Here is a 23,534-nt window from a genome sequence, read left to right as displayed (position 1 = left end):
ACTAAAGAGATTTTAGTATATGTTATATTAGATAATGTACGGAGGTTGTCTTCACTGTATAATTGGGCAATAATAATAATACCTTCTCAAATTGGAGAACGGGTCAAAAAGATATTAGTTTATAACTAGGAAATTTAAACAGCAAAGCCTGTTGTGTACTTAATTTCCTTTTTTTTTTCGTTCCTTAGTTGACTGTCTCGATCCTGAATGCTCTGGACATGGAGTGTGCGCCAATGGGATGTGCGTATGTCGAAAAGGCTGGAAAGGTGCCGATTGCAGCGAACCTGACTCAGATTCTCTACGATGTTTACCTGATTGTTCAGGTCAAGGTCATTTTGATGTGGAGCTGCAGAAGTGCACGTGTGATGATCGGTGGTCTGGTCCCGACTGCTCTCAAGGTAGGTTGTAACATCCGGTAACTTAGAAATTTATTTATTTTTTTTTTTATTGAACCTTAATCTTTTACGATGTATTCTGGCCGTGTTATCTTACGTAAGACGATCATTTTTTTTTTCTTCCGCTAGAGAGATGTGACCTGGATTGTGGACCTCACGGACGCTGTCAAGGTAGTCACTGCGTCTGTCTAGAGGGCTGGACAGGAATAAAATGCAATGAGAAACTCTGCGATCCTCGCTGTACGGAGCATGGCCAGTGCAAGAATGGCACTTGTATCTGTGCTCAAGGATGGAACGGCCAACATTGTACTTTAGGTAATAATTCGATTCCATGCAATGTCTGTTGAGTAGTGGTGTGAAGATACTTTTCACAAATTCGGTAATTTTTGAGCGATATGGAAAAATGAAGTGAAATGTATTAGTTGATTAAAATACTATTTATTACTATGAAGTCAGTAGATTAGCTCTTTGGTGTAAGTTAGATGATTTCTGGAGTTTCTAGCAGATGTCCTTTTCTGATTTCAAGATTTAGTAAAGTTCGTGCATGTATTTGCTTATTCAGATCTCCATGATGATGCACATGCTTGCACCATTCAATCTTATTTCAATTATGTAATAAATGGTCACAAATCATTTTAGGGAGTAATTTGTCATCAGATTCGTTCTAATCTGAACGAATGTTTATTTTAATCAGAAAATAAGTCTCTTTACCATTCGAATACAGCAGCACACTAAACATAGTACACAAGACAGTCGTAAGGAATAAGATGGATCAACTAGCAACAGAATTTAGACAGAGCGCAATAAATAACACGAATTATTAATATCAAAATTCACGGCTGCGACCGACTCTTAAGCCAAGCACTGACTTCTCGTATTACAAGAGTCATTGAGGCCGAAATTTCGGTACTCGAGATCTAGGTTGAATAGCATCGATTTGCCCCCGCCTTCATTCGGCAGAGGAGTTCAACCGGACACAACTTGCAAATTTTGACGTGTCAAATGCAGTTAATGAAGGAACTGGGGAACTTTGATAGTAGCGAGAAATGCCTATGACGCGTTCTTTTTTCTTCTCCTTCCGGGACACTTCTGAAAGTTGCATCGTTCACCTACTTCATCTAAAAAAAGAACTAATAAAACTTAAAAAACGTAATATGTAAAAAATGAATGGAAAACCAACTGATGAGATTTTCCTCAACAACTGCATATACTCAATGCATGTTAATTGCATTTGCTTTTATGGCTGGTTTACCCGTTTTTAGGGTAGCCCTTCCACGTTCCTCTGATGTTTGTTCAGAACATCTTAACTGTTCTTTGAGTGGATCATCATCAGAAACCTGTTTGATTTCTTTCGGTCCAAATATTCACGATTGCAAATCCTTAACCATTTTTTTTTATTAATATTATAAGTTTCTCCAGATTAATCATTGGAATAAACTCATCTATCTGTAATTGCAGAGGGATGTTCGAGGAACTGCAATAATCATGGACAATGTATCCAATTAAATAAAGAATGGAAATGCCGTTGCGAAGGTAACTGGGGTGGCACAGACTGCAGCATTCCTCTGGAAAGGACTTGCGATGACAAAGTGGACAACGACAAAGGTAAAGTTTTTCAAGTCTTACTCCGAAATGCATGCTCATAATTAAGTTACACACACAGTCACATCTTGTATGACAGCAGAGGCCCCGATTTAGTGGACATGCCTTCAAGAGTCACTATTCTTTCCTCTGGATAAAAGAATAATGTCAGAAGTGTGTACCATTTATTTTAGAGATAAAACCCGATATTATAGTGTAGGATTTGAAACCTTTGCAGAAGGTAACTTTTTCATAGTCTTATGTTTACAAATATGATAGAGGACATGATCTAGCGTACGTTTATTTACAGAAGAAACTATAATAATCCGATTCCAATCTGTTGTCTAAGTTCTAAGGCGTCACTGAAACTTGATCCGCTAGCAGTAGAGAGTGAGCAATTTTACATAAATGCACGTTTGTCAAGCAACGGTCTTCTCCGTTTTGAGCCCACTGTTGTTTGCTTTTGCTATTACCATTTTAATGCTCAGAGTTGATAGTCCCGTTACCATAGCAAAGAGCTTGAGTGACCCTTAAAAACAGCAGGGAGGAATTCGGTTTTGCATGTTACCGAGTATGGCAAATTCTACATATGAGAAGCTTCCTTCCCACCTCAAAAGCATTTGAAGACGATGCATGACATCGTTTTGCTTACTAATTTGAAATTCCTTGCTGGTGACGTCAGAAATCTCATTTAAATTAATGAATATCGGAATTAAGATTCTCTCATTACTGTCATAAAATAACCATTAGGATTTTCACCTAAATCATTAGAAAAATACTTAATTATTTACCCTTCACATTTGACTGGATTTAAATTATAGATGACTCAGTTTGCTCGCAATTCATTTAAAGACGTGTGTGTAGTATCAATGTGATTTATTTTTAATCTAGAAAAAAAAAACTGCTTTTCGATAATGTTAGCAACCTTGTGTGTGTGTGTGGCTTCGGCATGGTACTAACTTATCACTTTTTCATTCAATTGCAGACGGTCTTGTAGACTGCGCGGACAGCGAGTGTTGCAGCAGCAAAGCCTGCGAGAACAATCCTCTCTGCTTCGCTTCCCCCGACCCCCTGGACATCCTCCTACGAAAGCAGCCTCCAGCCGTCACCGCCTCTTTCTTTCAACGTATGCAGTTTCTCATCGAGGAAGACTCCGTACAGAGTTATGCACACAAAAATGTGTTTAATGACAGGTAAGGCAGAAGTCTGGACATAAGACAGGCCTCTGGGTTTCAAGTTAATTACAGATCAACCAACCCTTCAAGCGGACAAATAGTAATTACTTCCTGGTGGAGTTGAGGGGACGGTAGGGAGGATAGAGAAGGCGTTTATTCGGGATTGTCTAACAAGGAATAATTGAATACAGTAGTCAAGAAACGCACGCAACTTCTAATCAGGTCCGCGAGCACTTCCGTAGCAACTCCGTTTAAAATTAAGCAGTCCCTGGCTTCTTAAAGCAAATTAGCTAGCATCAATCAAAAACAGAGTCTGCTATTGACAAATGTCCCATAATGAACGCGAATCTGGTGCCTTCTACAAGAGGCATGACTGTCGTTCTGGTGATTAATTATAGCCTAGTGCAGGCACGCGGTTTAACAAGCGTTTTCTTTTGCCTTCGATGCGTAAAATCTTCGTTTTCTTCGTTATCTTCTTCTGACTATCTTCTTTCTTCTTCAGTAATGACTACAGTTGTCTAAAACAAAACACACGACGCTTGCGGAGTGTGCGCGCGCAATGTATTTCAAAGACCGGGCTAACAGGACTAACTTATAATCGCGATTTTTCTTTCAATGCGTTTTCTTGTTAATGTTTAATGAGCGGGTATGCGATGGACTGTCCAAGTCTTCTACACACTTCTGACGCCATTATCTTGCTTTTACAATAGTAGCTGTAATGAAAGTTCACATTGGGGTCATCGTGGTGGAAAGCGTAGACAAATATTTGCATTACGCGCAAAATGCGCAACTCTATTTGCCGTATACTTTCGATCTACGCAAATGTAAATAAGGGCACGTTATGTGACACCCTGTTCAAATATGAGCGACAGTTGTGCCCTCTTCTCATTGTTTTAAGAACGCTCGCCCATCCTCTCTGCATTGACGACAAGTTGAAAGACGACACAGGTTATTACAGTCAAGGTAATGAAAACTCCTTGTGAACATGCCCGCAAGTTTGTTGAATTTACACATGTAAGAGAAAGGTACAATCAACCTCCATTCTCGTATTATACAAGGAAGAATAGTCCACTGTTTAAATCGAGTTCATTTCAATCTCTCATTCCAATTGGAACAAGCTAGATTTTCGCCTTCACAACAGTCGCGAGATCTCGAAAACTAATCACGACTTCAATGAACTTCTACAATTCTTTTTGCTATCTTAATATATTATTTAAATTAACATAGTAAGAAGCATTGGATTTAATTACACAGACAAAAAAAATCACAGAAGAACTGTTTTATTTATAAACTTTAAATTGTTCTTATCATAACCACAGTCCTGTTGCTACAATGTTTACTATAATCCATCTTTCCACTGTTTTAGTGGTTCATCCAAACTGGTCTTTAAATACTTGGTTTCCATTTTTCTATTAGTCGTCAAATGTACACCCTCTGTCCAAAAAGAAACCAAACTTTTCGAAAATAGAAGAACTAGTGGCGGCAACCTTCATTAGTGTTGTGTCAACTGTTTATGACATTTGTTTCATTAGAAGCCGAGTTATAGTGCCAAGAGTGACAGTGTGTTTTGACGAACAGTCGGAAAATGAGTTTCAAACAGACAGCTGCAATTGACTTTTGTGCTAAACTTGGTAAACGTTTCACCGAAACGCATCAAATGCTTCAAAAAAGCATACGGTGATGAATGCTTATCCCGTACTCAAGTTTACCAGTGGTTTAAGCGATTTAAAAAATGGTCGTGAGACGCTTGAGGACGACGAAAAGCCGGGCCGTCCAAAAACTAGACTGAGCGAAGTTAACATCCCAAAAGTGCGTGATTTCATCAAAGAAAACCCGAAATCGTCCGTGAGATTGATTGAAGATGAATTGGGGAGTCCAAATTCAACTGTGCGCAACATTTTGACCGGGAGTTTGGGCCTTCGTAAATTTGATTCATTGCACCATCTCATCGTTCGAACATTGTGAGACAGAGTATATCGATTGAAATAAATGATTTGAATAATTATGATTGGCCTGTGTTTTATTTTCTAACAAAAGTTCGGTTTCTTTTTAGACAGAGGGTGTATACCATCTTAAATCGTTCCTCTAAAATTCACTTTGTTAAATACGAAATTTTTATGTGATTATATAAATCCTAAGAAGCTTATTCCACTGTTCCAGTTATGTTTATACATCAGTCTAAATTTGGCAATACAGTCACAAATGAGTGCGTGTTGTACCATACATGCAATAACACAATGTATAGTACAAGACCATTCGTACAAAAATCAAGGTGTTCCCCCCACCTTAAAAAATAATAAATAGAATAAACACGAGTAAATAGACCAAGTGATGTTGTACCACAGATCAATAAATGCCAGTGGCTGTCAAGAAAAATCCTACATTTGATATTTGCGTATCAGTAAATCTTGTCACGGTTCCTCGTTGAAATAAAATATTTAATAAAAATAACTTTGGAAATGTAGCTGAAGAACCGTTTAATGTCTGTTTATTTCCACCTAGTAATTTTATTAGAAAGTATTTATAAAAAATACCAAATAAAAATATAATTATTTTATGTTTTATTACAATGTGTGTAATTGCATATTTGATTCTGTTGTGTTATTAACTTGTGCTGTTAAATATATCGTTGAATTGCTCTCATAATTATATAAATAATATGCTTTGCATCATCCCTAAGTTGGCTTTTTTTTAATAATTCTAATATTTTTATTAATGCAGTAAATTTTAAAGTATGAGATTACGATCACTTTAATGGTAGAGAAAGAGAGAAGTGTGGGAAATTTGTTGATGTTTTCCAGTATAAATTAACTGAATGCTAGTGTGTGTGTGTGTGTGTGTGTCTGTGTGTGTGTGTGTGTGTGTAGCGAGAGATGCTGACAGGATGTAATTAGAATATAATATAAAGTGTAGTCTATAAAATATATAACATTGGCATGTAACATAATCTGCACCTCCTATACTAATCCTTTCTTCCTTCCTTTGCTGCCTCCCCCAACGCTACTGCAGCGTTTTCTGGAGCCATTTTAATGCCAGGTAGGTAATGCTTTTCCGTGACTAATAGTGTAACGAAAACCTTCCGCTTTGAACATAAGTGCTACTTTAATCTTACCGCGGCCTGCTTAGTGTCTGCTTTTGCGAGACTACTCACTGCCCATCATCTTTTCTAGCTTCTTCCTTCCTTCCTTATTGTATGATATCTTCCTTGAATAAATTGCCAAATGAAATTATTTCTCACTCGTCTTATCCTCACTCCTTAGCTCACTGTTCTCCATCTCCTCGAAGACACAGGGAGCCACGAATGAAATTAAAAGATAATCACGTTTCTTTAAGTGCCCATCATTCTGGCTCTTTTGGGCGCCCTCCGCATTGCAATAATCTCCCCGCGGGTAATTATCTTCCTCGCTTATCTGGTTACAAGAGTAAAATGCTAAAGGTTTACTCTTTTCCTAATCAACTTGGACGCCAAATGGGAGAAACTTCATCTTCGTAAGATCTTACCCAACAATCTAAGGAGTTCTACTGTAGGTGGCAGCACTAGCTTAATCAACCTCTCATTAAGGTGCACCAAAGTGTGCGTACATGCGTGTGTAGTACATGTTTATGTATACGTGCACATGCCATCAACGTCTGGAGATTATTTTCATGATGGTTTGTTATACACGATGGCTTCTTCAGACAGTAATGATGCTGAAGAAAGGAATGTGATAAGTTTCTTGCTTTTGGGATGAAGACTTATAAGCCGCACAGTATTCAAATTCGTAATCCAACTCATTCTTTCAATTCATTGGTAATTAAATCACTGAGCTAAGGAAATTCTAAGCACTTTTATCTCTAGAGTTTATATTTAAAGACATGAATAAACAGTTAAAGTTGCTGGTTGAATGAAATCGTAGTAAAAATATCTTGTTGGTACTGTCTGTCAGTGCATTGCATGTCGATCTGTCGCCTTTTCTTTATGCTTTTCTTTCTATCTATTGCGATGCGCTTTGCTGTTGAATTATTTTCAGTATTGTTGCCAAACATCATTTAAAATGAAGCTTGATCATGACTGAATCGGAAATAATGCATATATAAGATAAATGCCACAAATACTAAGGAATAAATAAATGGCAAATGTGAAAAAAATCTATTGATTCTGAAGGACAATTTTGTCCTAAAAAATAGGATACGACTTTTTTTTTTAAATCCAAACTGCAAGCACATATTTTGAACTCATTTCTGTTTGTAAGTAGTTTCGCACCGCTAACTCGCTGAATAAGGTCATCGCATTCATAATCTTAAATGCTGAAGGGTGGACTAGTTAAGATGCAGGATCGCTAATCTTCTGTTTCAGACAGCTGTCATCAGAGATACCAGTTGGAATACACGAGCGCTCATCTTATCCAAGTTTTGTCGCCGGTAATCATTATTTGTTTTCAACTGAAGATCTTTGAAGACAAAAGTGGATTTTTTTTTTCAAATGATCAAGAAATAATGGAATAGGTAGTCGCAGACTTAAAAATTTTACGACTAGAATTCAATAGTCTCTCAAAATAATGATTAAATCAAGCCTCATTTTTCATGTTTTTAAAACATTCCATAATCCTTAATTCCGCTAATTATCCCAATTAATACAGTAACCTTTGCCTCATTAGATCAAATTATTATAAGAATGGATGCGTGCTTATAAAGCAATTGACATCTATTTATGTTACAGCCGCGCATCTGTGATTAGAGGACAAGTAGTTAGCCCTTCTGGAAGTGGCTTAATGGGCATTAGGGTAGGAGTTGCAACTGATCCTCTGTTTGGCTTCACAGTTACTAGAGAAACAGGATGGTGAGTGACAGTAGTCGTTTGTTTCGGTACTGATATTCTGAACTACTTAGCAGCAGAATGGTTGCACTCACCATGCTTTATGCTATTCTAGGTTTGATCTCATGGTCAACGGGGGAGGAGCGGTGACACTTCAATTCCAGAGGGAACCTTTCAAGCCTCATGAAAGCACCGTTGTGGTCCCGTGGAACGAGATTGTGGTCATAGACAAGGTGACGTTGACAATCAGCGAAGAAAAGCTTTCAGATTATCGATCATCGGTGTGCCTTGATCACGACTACGACTCTATGAAACCGGTCGTCTTGGCAACATGGAAGCATGGTTTCCAAGGTGGATGTCCTCAAGAGAGTTCCATATTGGCAGAGTCGCAGGTAAGTGAGACACTAATGCTTTTCTCTGGAATGATTGGATGCGTTTGTATTCGATGAAGAATTTAATGAATTGTACATCGTGATGCTACTGCTAAATTACCGTAATCGTTCACTTTAAAAGATCATAGGAAAACACATAACAGTAACATCGGACTCAGAATGAGTTCTTGTGAATACACACGAAAAACACATTAGTTCAATACCTTTCACAATCTAGGTTAATGGGACTTCCTAGAAACAACTATCCTCAAGATAAAGTTCGAGTGGATTATTTTTAGACAGACAAACGTGTAAGAAAACAGAACGCAAATAAGAATGCATAAAGCTCCCGGAACATGCCCCTCATTTTTGTCCTAATCAAAAAATGAAAGATGAATTCTTCACAAGTCTTTATATTTTTATTATCACAAGCGACTTCGTGACTCAATCGATAGCAATGATGCACGTTGGCTCGAAAGACCCGACTTGGATTTCCGTGCAGTAGAGCCTTTATACGGACTTTTCAATCTAAGGTGAGTTATCCAGTCTCATACACGGGTGACAATATATTTTCTTCCAGAACAAACGCAACTGCAGAAATAATAATAGACACTACCTGCTACAATAAGCCAGGCTAACGAATGGACAGCACTAACACGTGTGCCAAAACTGAAGTAACACACCTACTCCAATAAGGATGGGAAAAAGGCCAAAGAATATCATAATGAAAACGGAAGATCACGTGAGGAGTATCTGCTTAATAACATTTTAGAGAAGAGTCCCCCCCCGTAGTCGTTCTAAAGCACATATTTATAGAAAATTCAGAATCAAAATCCGTGTGATATTTAGCGGATGCTAAGGCCAATGATTTACTAAGACACTTAAATGTTTTGTGATATATTAAGGACGGTAATAACTTATGAGCAGCTTTCTAAGAATCTTCTAAAAGTTCATGTCACTTTGGCGAAAAGCCAAACAGCCGTACAATGCATTCATATTAAGAGAGCTTACATGCAAATAAGCTTACATCGTTGCTTACATGCATTCGTGATAATGGGTAGCTCATCAACGAACAGTATGACCCTTCAAGTCACCGTCGCAGCGTGAAAGCAAGCGCCTCGATTAACGAAACTGCACATTGACACCCACGTAACGTAGTTGGGGGAGGAAAAAATGACTACGCGTTAGTTAAAAAGAATTGGTATGTGAAGCACATTTGTGGAGGATTTCGAAAGGAGAGCTAACCGATGTCTTATTCATATGAGGATGGCATTTGTCCCACAGTCTTAGTTGATGTTGTAATTGTGCCAAGGCAATTAAGGTGATTTCTGCTTTTTTTTTTTATATTGCATCAGAGATGCATGAAAATATAACAAGTAAGGATTCACGCCTCAGACTTACCAACCTTACGTAGTATTTTAAGATATAAGATACATACTGTATTTTATTGAAGATAGATACACTACTATTTGCAGATGATCAAATAGTATTAGCTACATCAGAAGATGACTTACAAAGATCATTAAAATCATTACATGATATCTCAAAGCAATATAATATGACAATATCCAAAGAAAAAACAAAAATAATGGCATTCAAAGGAGAAAACCCAATAAGAAGTAAAATAGTGATAGATAATAAAATATTAGAACAAGTAAACACTTTCAGATACTTGGGATGTGATCTATCATACGAAGAAGAAAAAGACATAGACACTAAAATATCAAACTTTGTCAAAGTAAATGGCATAATGAATAGTATATTTAAGCCATCCCTGGTACAAAAACACACTAGAATCAGACTAATAATGTCTTGTCAAAACCAACTCTACTATACGGAAGCGAAACATGGACCATGAAAAGGAAAGATGAAAAACGAATTCAAACAGAAGAAATGAAGTTCCTCAGAAAAACAGCTGGATATACCAAGTGGGACCACAAAACAAATGAAGAAATCTTACAATCCCTAAAAATCAAACTAATTAATTACTACATAAGACAGTATAAACAAAAATGGCTAGAACATTTAAATCGAATGGACAACAGCAGACTACCAAAAATATTATACAGATACAAAATAAGTGGAAAAAGAAGAATCGGAAGACCAAGAAAGAGACGGCATGAGACCGGAACAGGCCATATGGCCTATATTCCATGATAGGAAGAAGAAGACTGTATTTTATATATCCTGACTGTTTACTGTGCTCTTGATATCATAAAATGCAACCAGAAAATGAAACAAGGACACAAGAGGTTGCAGAAGTAATAACGTTGAGTGTTAACAACAGTTAAAAAGAGAGAGAGGGGGAAAAAACTATTAAGGCATTCCGCTAATCCAAAACTTTCAATCTCTGTGACGAGCAAAAGCTATGCTGGTAGCGCATATGTAAATGGACCCTACTAATTTAACAATGGGAATACATGTTGTAACCTAATTTAACCAATCCAACAATTTACAAGGTCAAACGGAACATCGCATCAAGCATTATAGAAACTGAAATATTTGCTTTATCTTTCACCACTTTGCAAAGGACAGAGATTAACCCAATGTCTAAAGATAAATAGTTCCAATATGACATTCCTTTTATTACAGATGTCTGTCATGTTTCAGGTCATACAAGAAAGCCTGCCAATTCCCGGAACCGACTTACACTTAGTGTACCACAGTAGTCGGGTTGGAGGATACCTTTCCACCATCCAGTTGCAGCTGACTCCAGATGTGATTCCTCCCACCATTCGCCTGATCCATTTGCGAATATCCATTGAAGGAATTCTCTTTGAGAAGAAGTTCGAAGCTGACCCGGGCATTAAATTCACTTACTCGTGGAACAGAAGAAACATCTACAGACAGAAAGTGTATGGAATTGCCACGGCTATAGGTAACACATTTTAAAAATATCTTTCATTCTTCAGATTGGTATTATCGGCGTTGCTAAGTGTGTTTCTCAATAACGTAATGACTGAACGTAAAACGGTCATACTTAAGTCATTGTCTTCAAATAATATTAGACTGAGTTTAGAGCATATTACTACGCTCATTTTTATTATGTAAATCCGATTAAGAAAGGTAAATTTTATTTTGACCCATTCGCACTGAAATCAGCTGTACCAAATACGGCTTTCAAAAGGTATCACTGATTGCTGCGTCCACTCATATGACGCCGGAAGAGGCCGAAGTCCCAACAACATACCGTCCTATCCAACACCAGACGTCGAAGTTATTCTCTGGCGAGTTCGCTACGTGGCCTCAAATCACGTAAAGAAGTTGATCTTTGAATTAGCTCAAGAAAGTCCAAATATTAATAAAACCACATATCTTTTCGTATACTATATACACCCCTAAAAGATACAGTTCCAGTCCAGAGGTATATCTTAGTACACTGTGCTGTCCAATCTGAAGTAGATCCACTAGTTTTTCAGCATATTTTCGGCAACTTTCTCACGATGGAGAGTAGCGAGAGTTATTCAACACCCACAACCTGCTCATCGATAACGACTAACATCTCCTCTCTTTATTACAAGGTTAGGCTTCCTCAATCTTATGTAGCGTCCGACAGTGAGGTTCTATTGCTGCTATCCAATCTTTGCTCTATAACCTGTTCTCTGTAACTCGTACTGCTGCGTTGTGTTATTGCACACACACAGAGCACGTGTCATCAGAAAACTTATCACTTCCTCCCCAAGTTGCACGAGCTCAAGTCGGCAAGGCATCGATTCTTTGCTTTGATTAAATCTGTATATTCAAATCCGGGTAGAGACGAGTCCCATCCCTGATCCATTGATCTTTAGATGAAAGATGTTTAGGTTGCAGCTCCGTCGACTGAATGATGCAGTATTAAAAGGCTACCTCCTTTGTTCAGCCCAGTCGTAATGTGTCTCCTTTTCCCTCAAGCACCCATGCAGGGGAACGTCGATAATCATCTTTAATACACGCACGCCTAAAAGTAGAAAGACAATTTTGAAGTGTGGCTGGAATGTTTCTTTCATTTGGTCTAGAAAGAAGAAAGTAATTAAGAAAGAATAATCTGGAAAAAAAAAACCGTACATAGAGATAACACATTGAACTTTTTCAAGCCACTGCAGGCCTACGATAAGCGGGCAGTAGTGTCACACCAATGATGAAGCTCATCTCTCACCTAGAGTCATTCCCAAACATTCGTGCCTACGATGGGAAGTCTGGACTGGAACCCACAGCCTGGAAATCATGTACGTTCTCTAACAACTGCTATTTAGATAAGTTCTTTGTAGACAATTTTCCTGCAATCAGCGAGTTGAAATACGATTTCTCGGTGGCAGTTCGCAATGCTAAGAAATGGACAAGATTATTTTGCTATCAATCCATCTGGAGGTGTTAACTAATGAAAAAACAGTTTAATGCGCGATCCACACTGAAATGCATTGAGATATACTGAAAACTACACATTTGTATAGCACGTCTAGATCGATACGTAACCACCAGAATAAGATTCCTGCCTAATAAAATGGCGATAAAATTATAATTAGTTTTTATAAATGGAAGTGAAATTTGGTTGAAGATTGTACAAGAGACTACCAGCCTTAACAGTTTTAAGAAAATGCATTAACGAAGTTCCTTAATGCTTTGCTATCTGCGAAGACAATTTCCATAATTGTTCTTCTTGATGTCTGTTCCAAATGATCATATAATGAACTACAGTAGTATAGGAGGATTCCTCGGGCTCTACAACATCACGGGAATTGTCCATGCTTCTGTTTACTACACTATCGGCTAGTTAAACAGCAAAAAATCAAAACAGACAGCCCCTTAGGTCAACGGGATAAGAATGCAATTGCTTGTTTTTCGATCCAAGTTAATCAGTCTTAACTAGTAATTTCTGAAGACTTTCTAACTCGTAAGCTTGTTCCTTGAAGTGCTGCAAAATCTTAAATATCACTTAATTAAACTTGGACCTTAACCCACTGATTTGATGTATGTGAATCAATGTAATTATTAAACCCCGCGTGCTATCCCCTATTGGTTCTAGACACCGAAATGATGGTCTAATATAATCAAGATGACGTCACATGCGTCGTGTGCTTTGTGTCTCCGGTTTCAAGTTCTGAGAAACGTAGATCAAAAAGTGTCATAACTGTGTCAAAACTATTCGCAGGTCGTAATTAAGTTACTCGAAATTAACTGGATCAAAGCGCTCTGTCCGCAATTAACTGCATGGGAAGGTCCCTCACACGAAAGAATAACATCAATGTCCCTTGCGGACCGACTGTTTTATGTCACTGGCTAACTTAATTTAGTCAACTTATCACCCCTGGAAGGGAAGCGTTAATGGAATAACCGTTAGAACAAAACCCGTAGTGCCGCTTACGATGACCTCTCGGAGCGAAACTCTGCTTAGAAACCATTTCTAATCGCCTCTGTTTATGCAGTCATTCGCTTAAAATATATCCGATACGCATTTCAAATATCTTTTAGTATAAGAAAAATCCCTATTATTTGAAACCCTTACATGATTATTAATCTCATAGGGAATAGATTAGCTCGGCTAACGGTTGTTTAGAATATTGCAAATATGCGATCGATTCGATGGAAACAGCCCGTAGAAACTTAGTCTGGAATCCTTGGTATATTTTTCATGGTTCTAGAAAAAGCTGAATATTTTACTGTTTCATGTCATACCTTATTAAGCATGCATAACATGTCTTCTTCGAATACACGAGATTGAACCCTATGACACATCATACTTCATTAAGCGTGAGCACATGTCCCCTCGCGTCTACACGAGATAGCCCGTGATGACATATCATATATCACCGCTTGTGCGCAACTCCACTGTTGGCTGCATTATTAGGCGTGTATGGAAACTGGGCTGATGGTAAAAAGATTTATTGTCTCGAAGATGTTATGAATGATATATGATAATTATCCCCGTTTATTCTCCACTCCACTTCGCTTAGCTTGACTATCTTAACCTATTGATACTTCCGACCCAATTATTTTTTTTATACCTTTGCTAAAGCAGTAATAAATTCGCTTATTAAGTTTCTTCTAAAACCACTGGGAATTGTTGGTGACAGTATACATACAGATGTTTTAACATGACAGTTATAACTACACTTTGGTTTGGATTTAGAGAACTTGTGGGCGATGTTACGAATTACAATTAAAGGATGCACATCAGTTGGACAGGATTAGAATGTTAATTATTTCAGTTAAAGCATTTATAAAATTTGTGAAGGTCCGTCTTTATACGAGTCCAACTTTTAAAGAAAGAGGGCGCTAGTTTATGGATTAAAAAACAAAAATTGAAATATGTTGTATAAATAATTCAACCTGCTGCTATGATAGTTTTTTTTTTATTATTTCCATTGGGAAAAAAAACATTTAATCTTTCCCTATTTTAAGTTTGTTCCTATTGGTTATAAGTATTTCTTCTTTACAGTTTATGTGGGCTACGAATATAGCACCTGCCCTCATGTGATCTGGGAAGTACAAACAACGCAAGTCAGTGGACACGACATGAGTATTTCGGAAATAGGCGGATGGAATCTGGATCTCCATCACCGATATAACTTCCACGAAGGTGAGTTTCCCATTAACACGTTCTGTTTCTTTATTTGAAAAAGCAGAAAGTGTGTATACCCGATCCTGATTATAAGAGGTTCTTCCATACAGATCTTGTTACGATCGAAGTACGTTGAAATCTACTGACCCCTCCCTCCCTCCTGACGTGTACTGGCGATGCTAAGCGCCATTTAGCGGGGATAACCCAGATACCAATGGAAGAAACCCTAAGGCCATTGGTGACCAACTAAGTCAGTAATGATGTAAAGAAAAGTATCCACTATTTTGTAGTGCGATGCTAACAAGGGTTAGACTTTCCCCAGATAGCGAGCTTACCCTGAGGTAAGTTATCTCAGTTGTGGACATTTTCAAATAAGTTAATTGCACTTCTTCGTAAAAAACGAAACACATCTACAATGTCAGGAAATGTACTTATTTGTAAGCATGATCTTTAGGTACCATTAAAAGAAAGTTATAATTTGTGTTATTCCCGAAGGATTCAAAGTGAATGCATTTCAAAGGTGAAAATTAGCACTGCGTTGAAGTAGTGGTCAAAATATTTAAGATAACCAGTTCGTATCGCTGAGTTATTATGAACTTTTCCACTTTTGAGACACTTAGGCCTGCGTGGTTTGCAAAATATGCATATGTCTATTTCAAGTCAATTGCAGATCTTGTTGAAATAAAACTTATGATGCTTGCCGCGATTATAAACAGACAGTGTCTTGCTTGAATCCAAAAGTAAGACTTCATCTTCCTGTGCAGCACAAACTACAATTTTTATCATACTGATGTACGTTTTAGATGGATTCACGTCCAAGAATCATAAAAAATAGCAGGACAAATGTTAATAAGAAGCAGTTAAACTATTATTTCGAACCGTGGCGAAAGACTACTATATTTTGCACCCCCTCCCCTCTGATCAAGCACACCTGATTGTGAAGGCTCTAGAACAATATTTTTCAATTATAAAGCATTCTATTTTTTATCGTCTTTTTAATAAAACGGGTTAATTTTAAGTATTTCTATGCATGAGGATTTTCCTTAAACTAATTCAAATGTACAGTTACTATCTGGAGTTAAAAGAATTTTTCGATTTTTATTGAAATTGAATTATTTTAATTTCCTTCAAAGGAAGTTCGGAATGAATTCTGAAAAACGAATAGAAGTGACGTTGGCAATGTAGTAATAAACATAACTGCTCTGAGCTTTGAAAGTCAAATACAAATAGTCTCATAATTGTCAAATCCAGACAATGGTCCGTCTGTTTGAGAAACTCACCTCTTGAAGTTTTCCAGAATTCTGTTTTTGTAATCAAATTATCTTTAAATCATAACTGTTGATGAATTTTTTTTCAAGTAAACAAAAACCCATGCCATAATTATGCTTGTTAGTAAAGTTCTGAATTTTATATCAAAAGAATTGTTCAGCCGTTTCGAAGAAATTATTTGTAGAATGCATTGGAAAACATCGGAATATTAGTTAAGAAAAAAACAGGAAAAATAGGATAAGGAGAACAATTCAAAACGGCTGGACAGAATTTCGTGTGTCAAGTTAAGGTCTGTATTGTTAATTAGGCGATTCTTCTCTTTCAGGTATTCTTCAGAAGGGAGACGGAACCAACATCTATCTGAAGAATAAACCCAAAGTTCTGCTTACGGCAATGGGAGATGGTCACCAACGGCCCATGCATTGCCATCAATGCAATGGCGTTGCTAAGCAACAACGTCTCCTAGCACCCGTGACCCTGACTAGTGCCCCAGACGGAAGCATATATGTGGGCGACTTTAACCTGATCCGCAGAATTACTCCCGATGGACTGGTCATGACGGTGGTTGAACTCAGGTGAGCACGCGAGAACACGCAGCACGTGAGCAGTGTAGGGAAAACGCCGTTTGTGTTAAGAGAGAGGGAGATGCGGGGGGGGGGGGGAATAATCGGTTTTATGTTTCGAGCGTTTTCGGTATTCTGCGAACCGCTTGGCGCGCGACATGGCTGAGTCAGGACGTTCTGAAAGGGCTGCTGGCTGAATACAAAGTGAGGAGTTTTGAATTTTCTTGATCGCACTGTTTGGGGGAGAAAGCTGACTCGAAACGTTTATTTTGGTTATTTTTTTTTTTTAAGGCGGAGTTTCTAGTGTGACACGGCTATGGTGGTGATATGGATGCAAAGTCGGGCGGCGATCAATAAAAACACAGAATTAGCAGCCATAAAGAAAGGTGGTTCCGATCTGTAATTCAACATCCAGTGCAAGATTTCGATTGCTAGTACTTTAGCCCTGCCCTGGCTTTTCTATCTTCCCATTGCACACATATAAAGGATTTTCCACTGGTTTTGTTGTAAGTTCAAGTGTAATGGTGCTAGCCACTCACTCGTTTACTATAAAATTTTACTACCTTTTAACTCGAACTGAATTCTAGAGCGTTTGTTGTATTACTGTTTAGTTCATTATGCTATTCTTGTATATTATGAAGATTCCAAATTCATTATTGGAATTACGTATCTGAACTATCGCAGTGCTTCCCAACTTATGGATGTAAAGGCCCCCCCTTGAAAAAATTAAAATATTTCACGGCCCCATCGAAAAAAAACCGTAATACAGACATATGTTATTATAATATTTATTGCATTTATATTCAGTACAAAACATACACAGCGAATATTGCAAAAATCAAATGCAAATCTTAAAACATTTTATATTTGTTTTCATTATTTCACGGCCCCCCCCTCAATAAAACTAACGGCCCCCAAGGAGACCGCGGCCCCCAGTTTGGGAAGCGCTGATATAGGATATGCAAGTATTGTGGTCAACTGTTTCGCTATTAGGCTTCTTCACTTAAGCACATGTCTTTCATTTGCTATTCTTTACACATTTATTTCCTTTTTTGTGTGTGTGTGTGTGTGTCTTCTGTTCATTCCCGCACTTCGTCATCCTTCTCGATGTGTTAACTGGCAGCAAATTAAACTCCGAAATTTCTTCTTTAACAAGAAATCGGTTCCTCTGGAGCCTTAAAAGTCTACGTGTAACAGAACTAATGCCTTCACCTCTTACTGGAAATCGATATTGATGTTAACTAGTTCAACACCTGCTCTTGTAGCAAGTGAGACCTTAGAGCAAAGCGGGAAGCTTCGTCTCTGTCGATAACTGAACTTAGCTTTTAAACTGCATCCACTCATCTTCTCTGCTGAAAAAGTGCCCTATAAATCCAGTGGCATCATCGATTTCGACAGCCTGAAGCGCCTTGGAACACGATAAATACTTAGTGCTGCCACCTGTTGATAAAAAACGCCAGATAGAGCTATATGAGAAGCGAATGGATATTTTTATGTCAACGGGAGGAACAAGAGATATGGAAGAAGCTGAAGCCTATAAGGATGCGAAGTCTGTTTCGGACATAGAAAAGCTCATTTTAATTGAATGTGTTTTAAACTCAATTTTCAAATCGGATTATTGATAGCTGTGCATCTCACAAATATACAAATCTTTTTTTTTTTACCTTTCATTTTAATCTTCGGGATGTTGTTCCCGCTTTCCATTTCCTCTAGAACATAAATATCCTCCAGCAGATGACGAATACTCAAAATTATTTTAGCTTCAAAATCTTACTGTTCTTAGAATTCCACCCCATTATAAAAATTAATGTGTTGTTATACAAATTGCCTGACTGGATATAAAACCAGCTATTTGCAGCGCAGTCGATTTAGATCAGTCTTTTTGGTTGGAAAGATCCGGGTTCGAATCCCGTTTATTAGGTAAGGAAAGTTTATCGGGTATTTTCAATCAAATATGATGTTTTTTTACATAATCCTGAAACCCGGATTATGTATTTAAAAAAAAACGAGACATTTTAGAGAAAAAACATGAACTTTTTCAAGATACCCGAGACCTGCAATTCGCCGAACACTCTGCTCTCACACGAGAAGAACATCTCCCACTCTAAAGACAATTACAAACAACCATGCATACGGCGGTATAAGAACCTGCAGCCTGTTGGCCATTCGACCAACCAGGTAATTATTACCCATCATAGTTTATGCTATTTGGGTCTGATTCTGGAGAGCTACTAGATCCCAACAGTATGTCCAGTTTCCATCGGTTTAACGTAGTTTTCCTTTATATCTCAAGCAAACAGCAAATTTTGTTAGTATATATATCTAATACGTTTTCTTATTCTAGTCAAACATAGCAGCAAAATACATCCTGTTACTAGAATACGTAGATAATGAATCAGAGAATTCTGATTCTCATTTGGCAATAGGAACACAAACGCTGAAAGCTATATTTATATCTAAATATTTTTCTTGAGTAATTTATCTACCTTTGCTACGGAATTTTCTATTGTACAAAAATCTAATGTAAAAATCTTTAATATATAAGGATTATATTGTGTCGTTTTATGTTAAAAATTAATTCTTAAAAAAGATTTAATATTTTTAAAACAAAAAATGTAACTTCAGACATATTAAGTAAATAGCAAAAAAATGTCTGGTTTAGATATTGAGAAATATGTGAAAAAATAATTAATTCTCCAAATACTTGTTTTTAATTTATTTAGGCTTTTTTTAAATCGAGTAAATAAGTTAAAGACCAGTAACTCCCGGAATAAAATATAAATTTTCAGTGTATTTGCCCGTGTTTTAATTGAAATGTCATTTTTTCCAGCGCGGCTCAAGTGGCTTACCGGTACCATCTGGCTGTTGGACCTTCCGATGGCAAATTGTACATTTCCGACCCAGAAAGACACCAAGTATTTCGTGTGATAAGTTACACCGACATCTCGGATGTAAAGAACAACCTGGAAGCTGTAGTAGGGAGCGGAGGGAAATGTTTGCCGGGAGATAAACTTCTCTGTGGTGATGGACGACCAGCAAAAGACGCACGACTCGCTTATCCGAAAGGTAAATTAAGATTAACGCGCCTTGTGCTATTTGTGTAACGCTTTTTAAAAGAGATATGTGACGTGTTGCAAATGGTGACACAACTTTAGACATAGAGAACACTATAGTAGGCTTATTATTGTTGTTTAAATTTAGAATTCCATGGTAGAAACACGTAGGATATAATTAACTGAATTTGGGTCTTAGATTACAATCAATAGAAATATGAATTACGTGGTGGGGGGGGTAGATAAAATGATAACATTTCCTCAACACTTATGTCTTAGTCATTTAGCGTTTAAGAATATCATGACAATACTGTGCGACGTCAAGTCTCGTGACCCCAAGCAAGCAACTGATTTTATCGGTTAAATTGATTATTAGGAAATAACGAGGAAACATGCTTACGTAGCCGCATCGTTCATTATCATAATAACTACACACTAAATGTTTTCGAAGGTATTATTTTCAAAATATCGAATTTCATAGAAACGCCTTCATCCGGACCGGGATTATTCATATACAAGCAGATGCTTAATGAGACATCGAATAAGTCCTGTTCATTGATAACTATTAATCCACATCTACAACCCAGCATAAAATGGCATTTACAGTCGATTGCTAGTTTCGTGTCGTCATTTACTACTTTTCATGGTGGATGACTTCCCCACCAATAGAGACGTATCATAGAGCTCTCCCTCCTCCTCAAATCCCATTTCATAGTGAATTTAAGACACCTGTGTCGGCTTTAGTGTTGTGAGAAGTATCATCTTTCACGCTAGATACAAGACAAGAATTTGTCATGGCGTTACTTGGCATCTGTCCGGCTGCTAATCCTATACAAATCCCAAATCTGTGCCGTGTGGATACTGTTCTCATATTTAAGGTAGCTCACCAAAATAAAAATTCAGCCTTTAAAGACTGTCAAGACTACTTAATCAACTGCGATACGTTTTCCTTTAAAACAAATTAAAATTCTGATATCGCATTCATGAAATCCGGGACCTTCGGGACGGGGGACGAAGAATAAGGATTTCAGGAATGTCCCGGGTAATCCATTATGAGAAATACCCTTGATATGTGGCAATAAAGAAAGAAGAGGCCCCGTTCTATCATTTCAATCCCTTCAGACGAGATAGCCTTTGGAAAATTTCCATTTTGTGTCGTATCTTGCAGCGTATTTAGTACGTGGATTCACTTATCAAGACAATTTTAGGGTCTCCTGAGTGGTGTGAAGTAAGCAAATTACATATTCAGAGCATGTCTTGAGCATTAATGTAAAAGTAGAAACATTTTTTTTATATTTATTTATTTTATGCAGTAACTTTGCTCACAATAGCTATGTAATTTCATTTGTCGGTAGGGTTTGCAAAGACAGGTGTACGCGCCACGTAAATGTAATCTATTTTTCTAAAGGATGTGATCCTCTTGTCACTTTCGATAGCAATTTTATAGCGAGTCAGTTTATAATTGTAACAGTTACTATCGTAAACACAGCAGATATAATCTGAATATTCAAGTCGTGGTGATAGAATCTTTGAAGCTTGAATGACAGCAGAATAGCTGTCATTGAAATTGTTAATTTTCTCTTCTTTTCAAATCTTTAAGCAAAAAGATTCGTCCTGGTAAGCACGTGTGGTTAGCTGATTCTAAAAGAACACATTTTTGGCTCAAAGAATGTGTCATAACGTGTTTCGTCTTCACGAGTTGACAGATTTACTTGAAGACATCGAGTACAAACAGCCTTACACACTTCATATTTTCCACGCGGCTCCAGAGTATTCTGTTAACGATTTTCAGCAAATCGGTCACAAAAACTTCCACATACTTCTTATAGTGATACGTAACGATATTTAGAAAGTTGCACCTTATCTATGTTTTAAATATTTCGATGTTGACACTTAACTCACTTCTCTATTAATAGGTATGATCCAGAATAAACACATTTATGTCGCATGTCGTTAATAAAAAGACCAACAGAAACACTCCTTTATCACATTTAGTCAACTTGAGTACAAACACCAAGACAGTCTAACATGAGCCTAAAAAAAATACAGAATAAAGTTCCTCCGATTAGATGTTCAATGCTTTATGTACCTCTACATTAATATTTTTTTCTTTTTAATAACTCATTTAATTTTTTCTCCTATTTTGCATGGTGCACTACTCATCATCCTAAAAAACTTGCTTTTTGTTACATCTTTCATTTTCAGAAGGCTGTCTAGGCTGAAGGGATGAAAATGGTACTAATTTCGTCTGATAGCCAAAAAAATTTCAAAACGTTTATTTGGTTTTCTCCGCTCCCCCCCCCCCCCCCCCCATAACTTTTTTCAGCTTGAAATTTATTATTTTTTGCACAATCTGACGCAATATTTTTCACAGAACAAACTTCAATCAAGATGATTGGGGCATACGTATTTAACTCCACGTACAAAAAAAAAAAAAAAAAAAAAAAAAAAAAAAAAAAAACAGACTTGTGAATTCAACTCAAGGCCTGCAGGATAGATTGGAAATTAGGGAAAAAGAAAACGGAAAAAAAAAAAAAAAGGTCTGAAACTGCAAGCAAGAAATTAAAAATGACACACCTTGAGCTTTATTGGACAATCTGCAAATAAGTTACGATAATTTTCGAGCCCTCCGAACTTATAAAAATTCTATGCATTCGCCGAAAAAATTGGCTTCCATAATTTAACACGGAAAGACTTAGCACTAACTGCATGTTTGTAATGGTCTTAACTAGAAACGTAATAAAGTGTCATTTTTAGATATTAAATACATTTATATGAATGCCTTGTGGAAGACTAGCTTTTGTGACAAGCCTCTGCCATATACAGAGAGTGAAGGAATCCATTTCTTCTGCAGTAAATTTTTCATTTACTTCATTTATTTTATAACCTTTCAGTGATACATTTGTCATCCTTCCTATATATAAGTTGAATTATAATATTATTCGCAACACGCTGAAGAGGCGAAGCCTGCTTAATACATAACCACTGTCATGTTACGAGGAGGCCTATCGTGTGTGAGATTGATATATAAATATCAATTCAAATGCGTAACAAACGAAATGAAACTTGCACCTTATAGTGCCAAGGAAATAGTTAGTACCGATGCATATAATCTTCGAGGGACAAAAACACAAAGACGGGATTCAAACTAATTTTCTTAGCATTGACGAACAGCTCTGATGTTCTTTTACATCCTCTCTTTGTGTTGCAGAATATATATAAAATGTGATGACAGGCACGGATTTCAAGAGTTGTGTGGTAGCCAATAAGATCACCAAGTCATATCGCCATGACTAACAAAGAATAAAGTTGAGCCTGCACACCTCAATGGCTTGTCTCACTTTAAAGTATTACTTCTTGTAAGGATTCTGTGTGCAGAAGGAGGACCTGCTGCATCTCTTCCCAATCTACTTTCTTCATCATCAGGAGGTATAAAAACAGCCACGAAGGGGTAGTAAGGGATTACTTCGTCCCGAACCTAATCAACAGACTTCCGGTGGACTTGAAAACTTCAGATTATTTCTCAAGAGGGCCTTGCACTGCTTTCAAAGTGAAAAACAATAGTAACACAAGAACAACTCAGCGTCATAGAAAATACCGACACCTGCGAATCTGACAGAACTTGCTTAAAGCAGGTTCAAAGAATACAGAGTTGCGTTTTAATCTTTAAGAACTAAGACAGTTGAATCCATAAATGAATGGAGTTTGTGTTCAATTTGGAATTAATAATTGCACGTTGTAGTATATGAGGCAATAATATGGTTATTATTATCCCAATACGTGGCTTCTATCCA

At 37.3% G+C, this 23,534-nt stretch overlaps 1 protein-coding gene across 3 annotated transcripts in view; it reads left to right on the top strand.

Annotated features, from left to right (window-relative positions):
• LOC150097934 (teneurin-m-like) overlaps window positions 1-23,534 on the top strand; it is a 670,875-nt gene that overhangs the window by 630,218 nt on the left and 17,123 nt on the right. For all 3 annotated transcript variants that reach the window (XM_090406516.1, XM_090406518.1, XM_090406515.1), the window contains 10 exons: window positions 189-398; window positions 525-710; window positions 1,854-2,000; window positions 2,962-3,169; window positions 7,851-7,970; window positions 8,062-8,338; window positions 10,928-11,195; window positions 14,733-14,873; window positions 16,450-16,699; window positions 19,518-19,753. In XM_090406516.1, coding sequence (XP_090262642.1) covers window positions 189-398; window positions 525-710; window positions 1,854-2,000; window positions 2,962-3,169; window positions 7,851-7,970; window positions 8,062-8,338; window positions 10,928-11,195; window positions 14,733-14,873; window positions 16,450-16,699; window positions 19,518-19,753 — 2,043 coding nt within the window. The remainder of the gene's footprint in view (window positions 1-188; window positions 399-524; window positions 711-1,853; window positions 2,001-2,961; window positions 3,170-7,850; window positions 7,971-8,061; window positions 8,339-10,927; window positions 11,196-14,732; window positions 14,874-16,449; window positions 16,700-19,517; window positions 19,754-23,534) is intronic.

Source organism: Typopeltis vanoorti, chromosome 16 (assembly GCF_054136105.1).
Source record: "Typopeltis vanoorti isolate ZY-2024b chromosome 16, IOZ_Tvanoo_1.0, whole genome shotgun sequence".
Classification (NCBI taxonomy): Eukaryota; Metazoa; Arthropoda; class Arachnida; order Uropygi; family Thelyphonidae; genus Typopeltis; species Typopeltis vanoorti.
The sequence above is the reverse complement of the archived record's forward strand: the minus strand, read 5'-3'. Positions and strand labels throughout refer to the sequence as shown.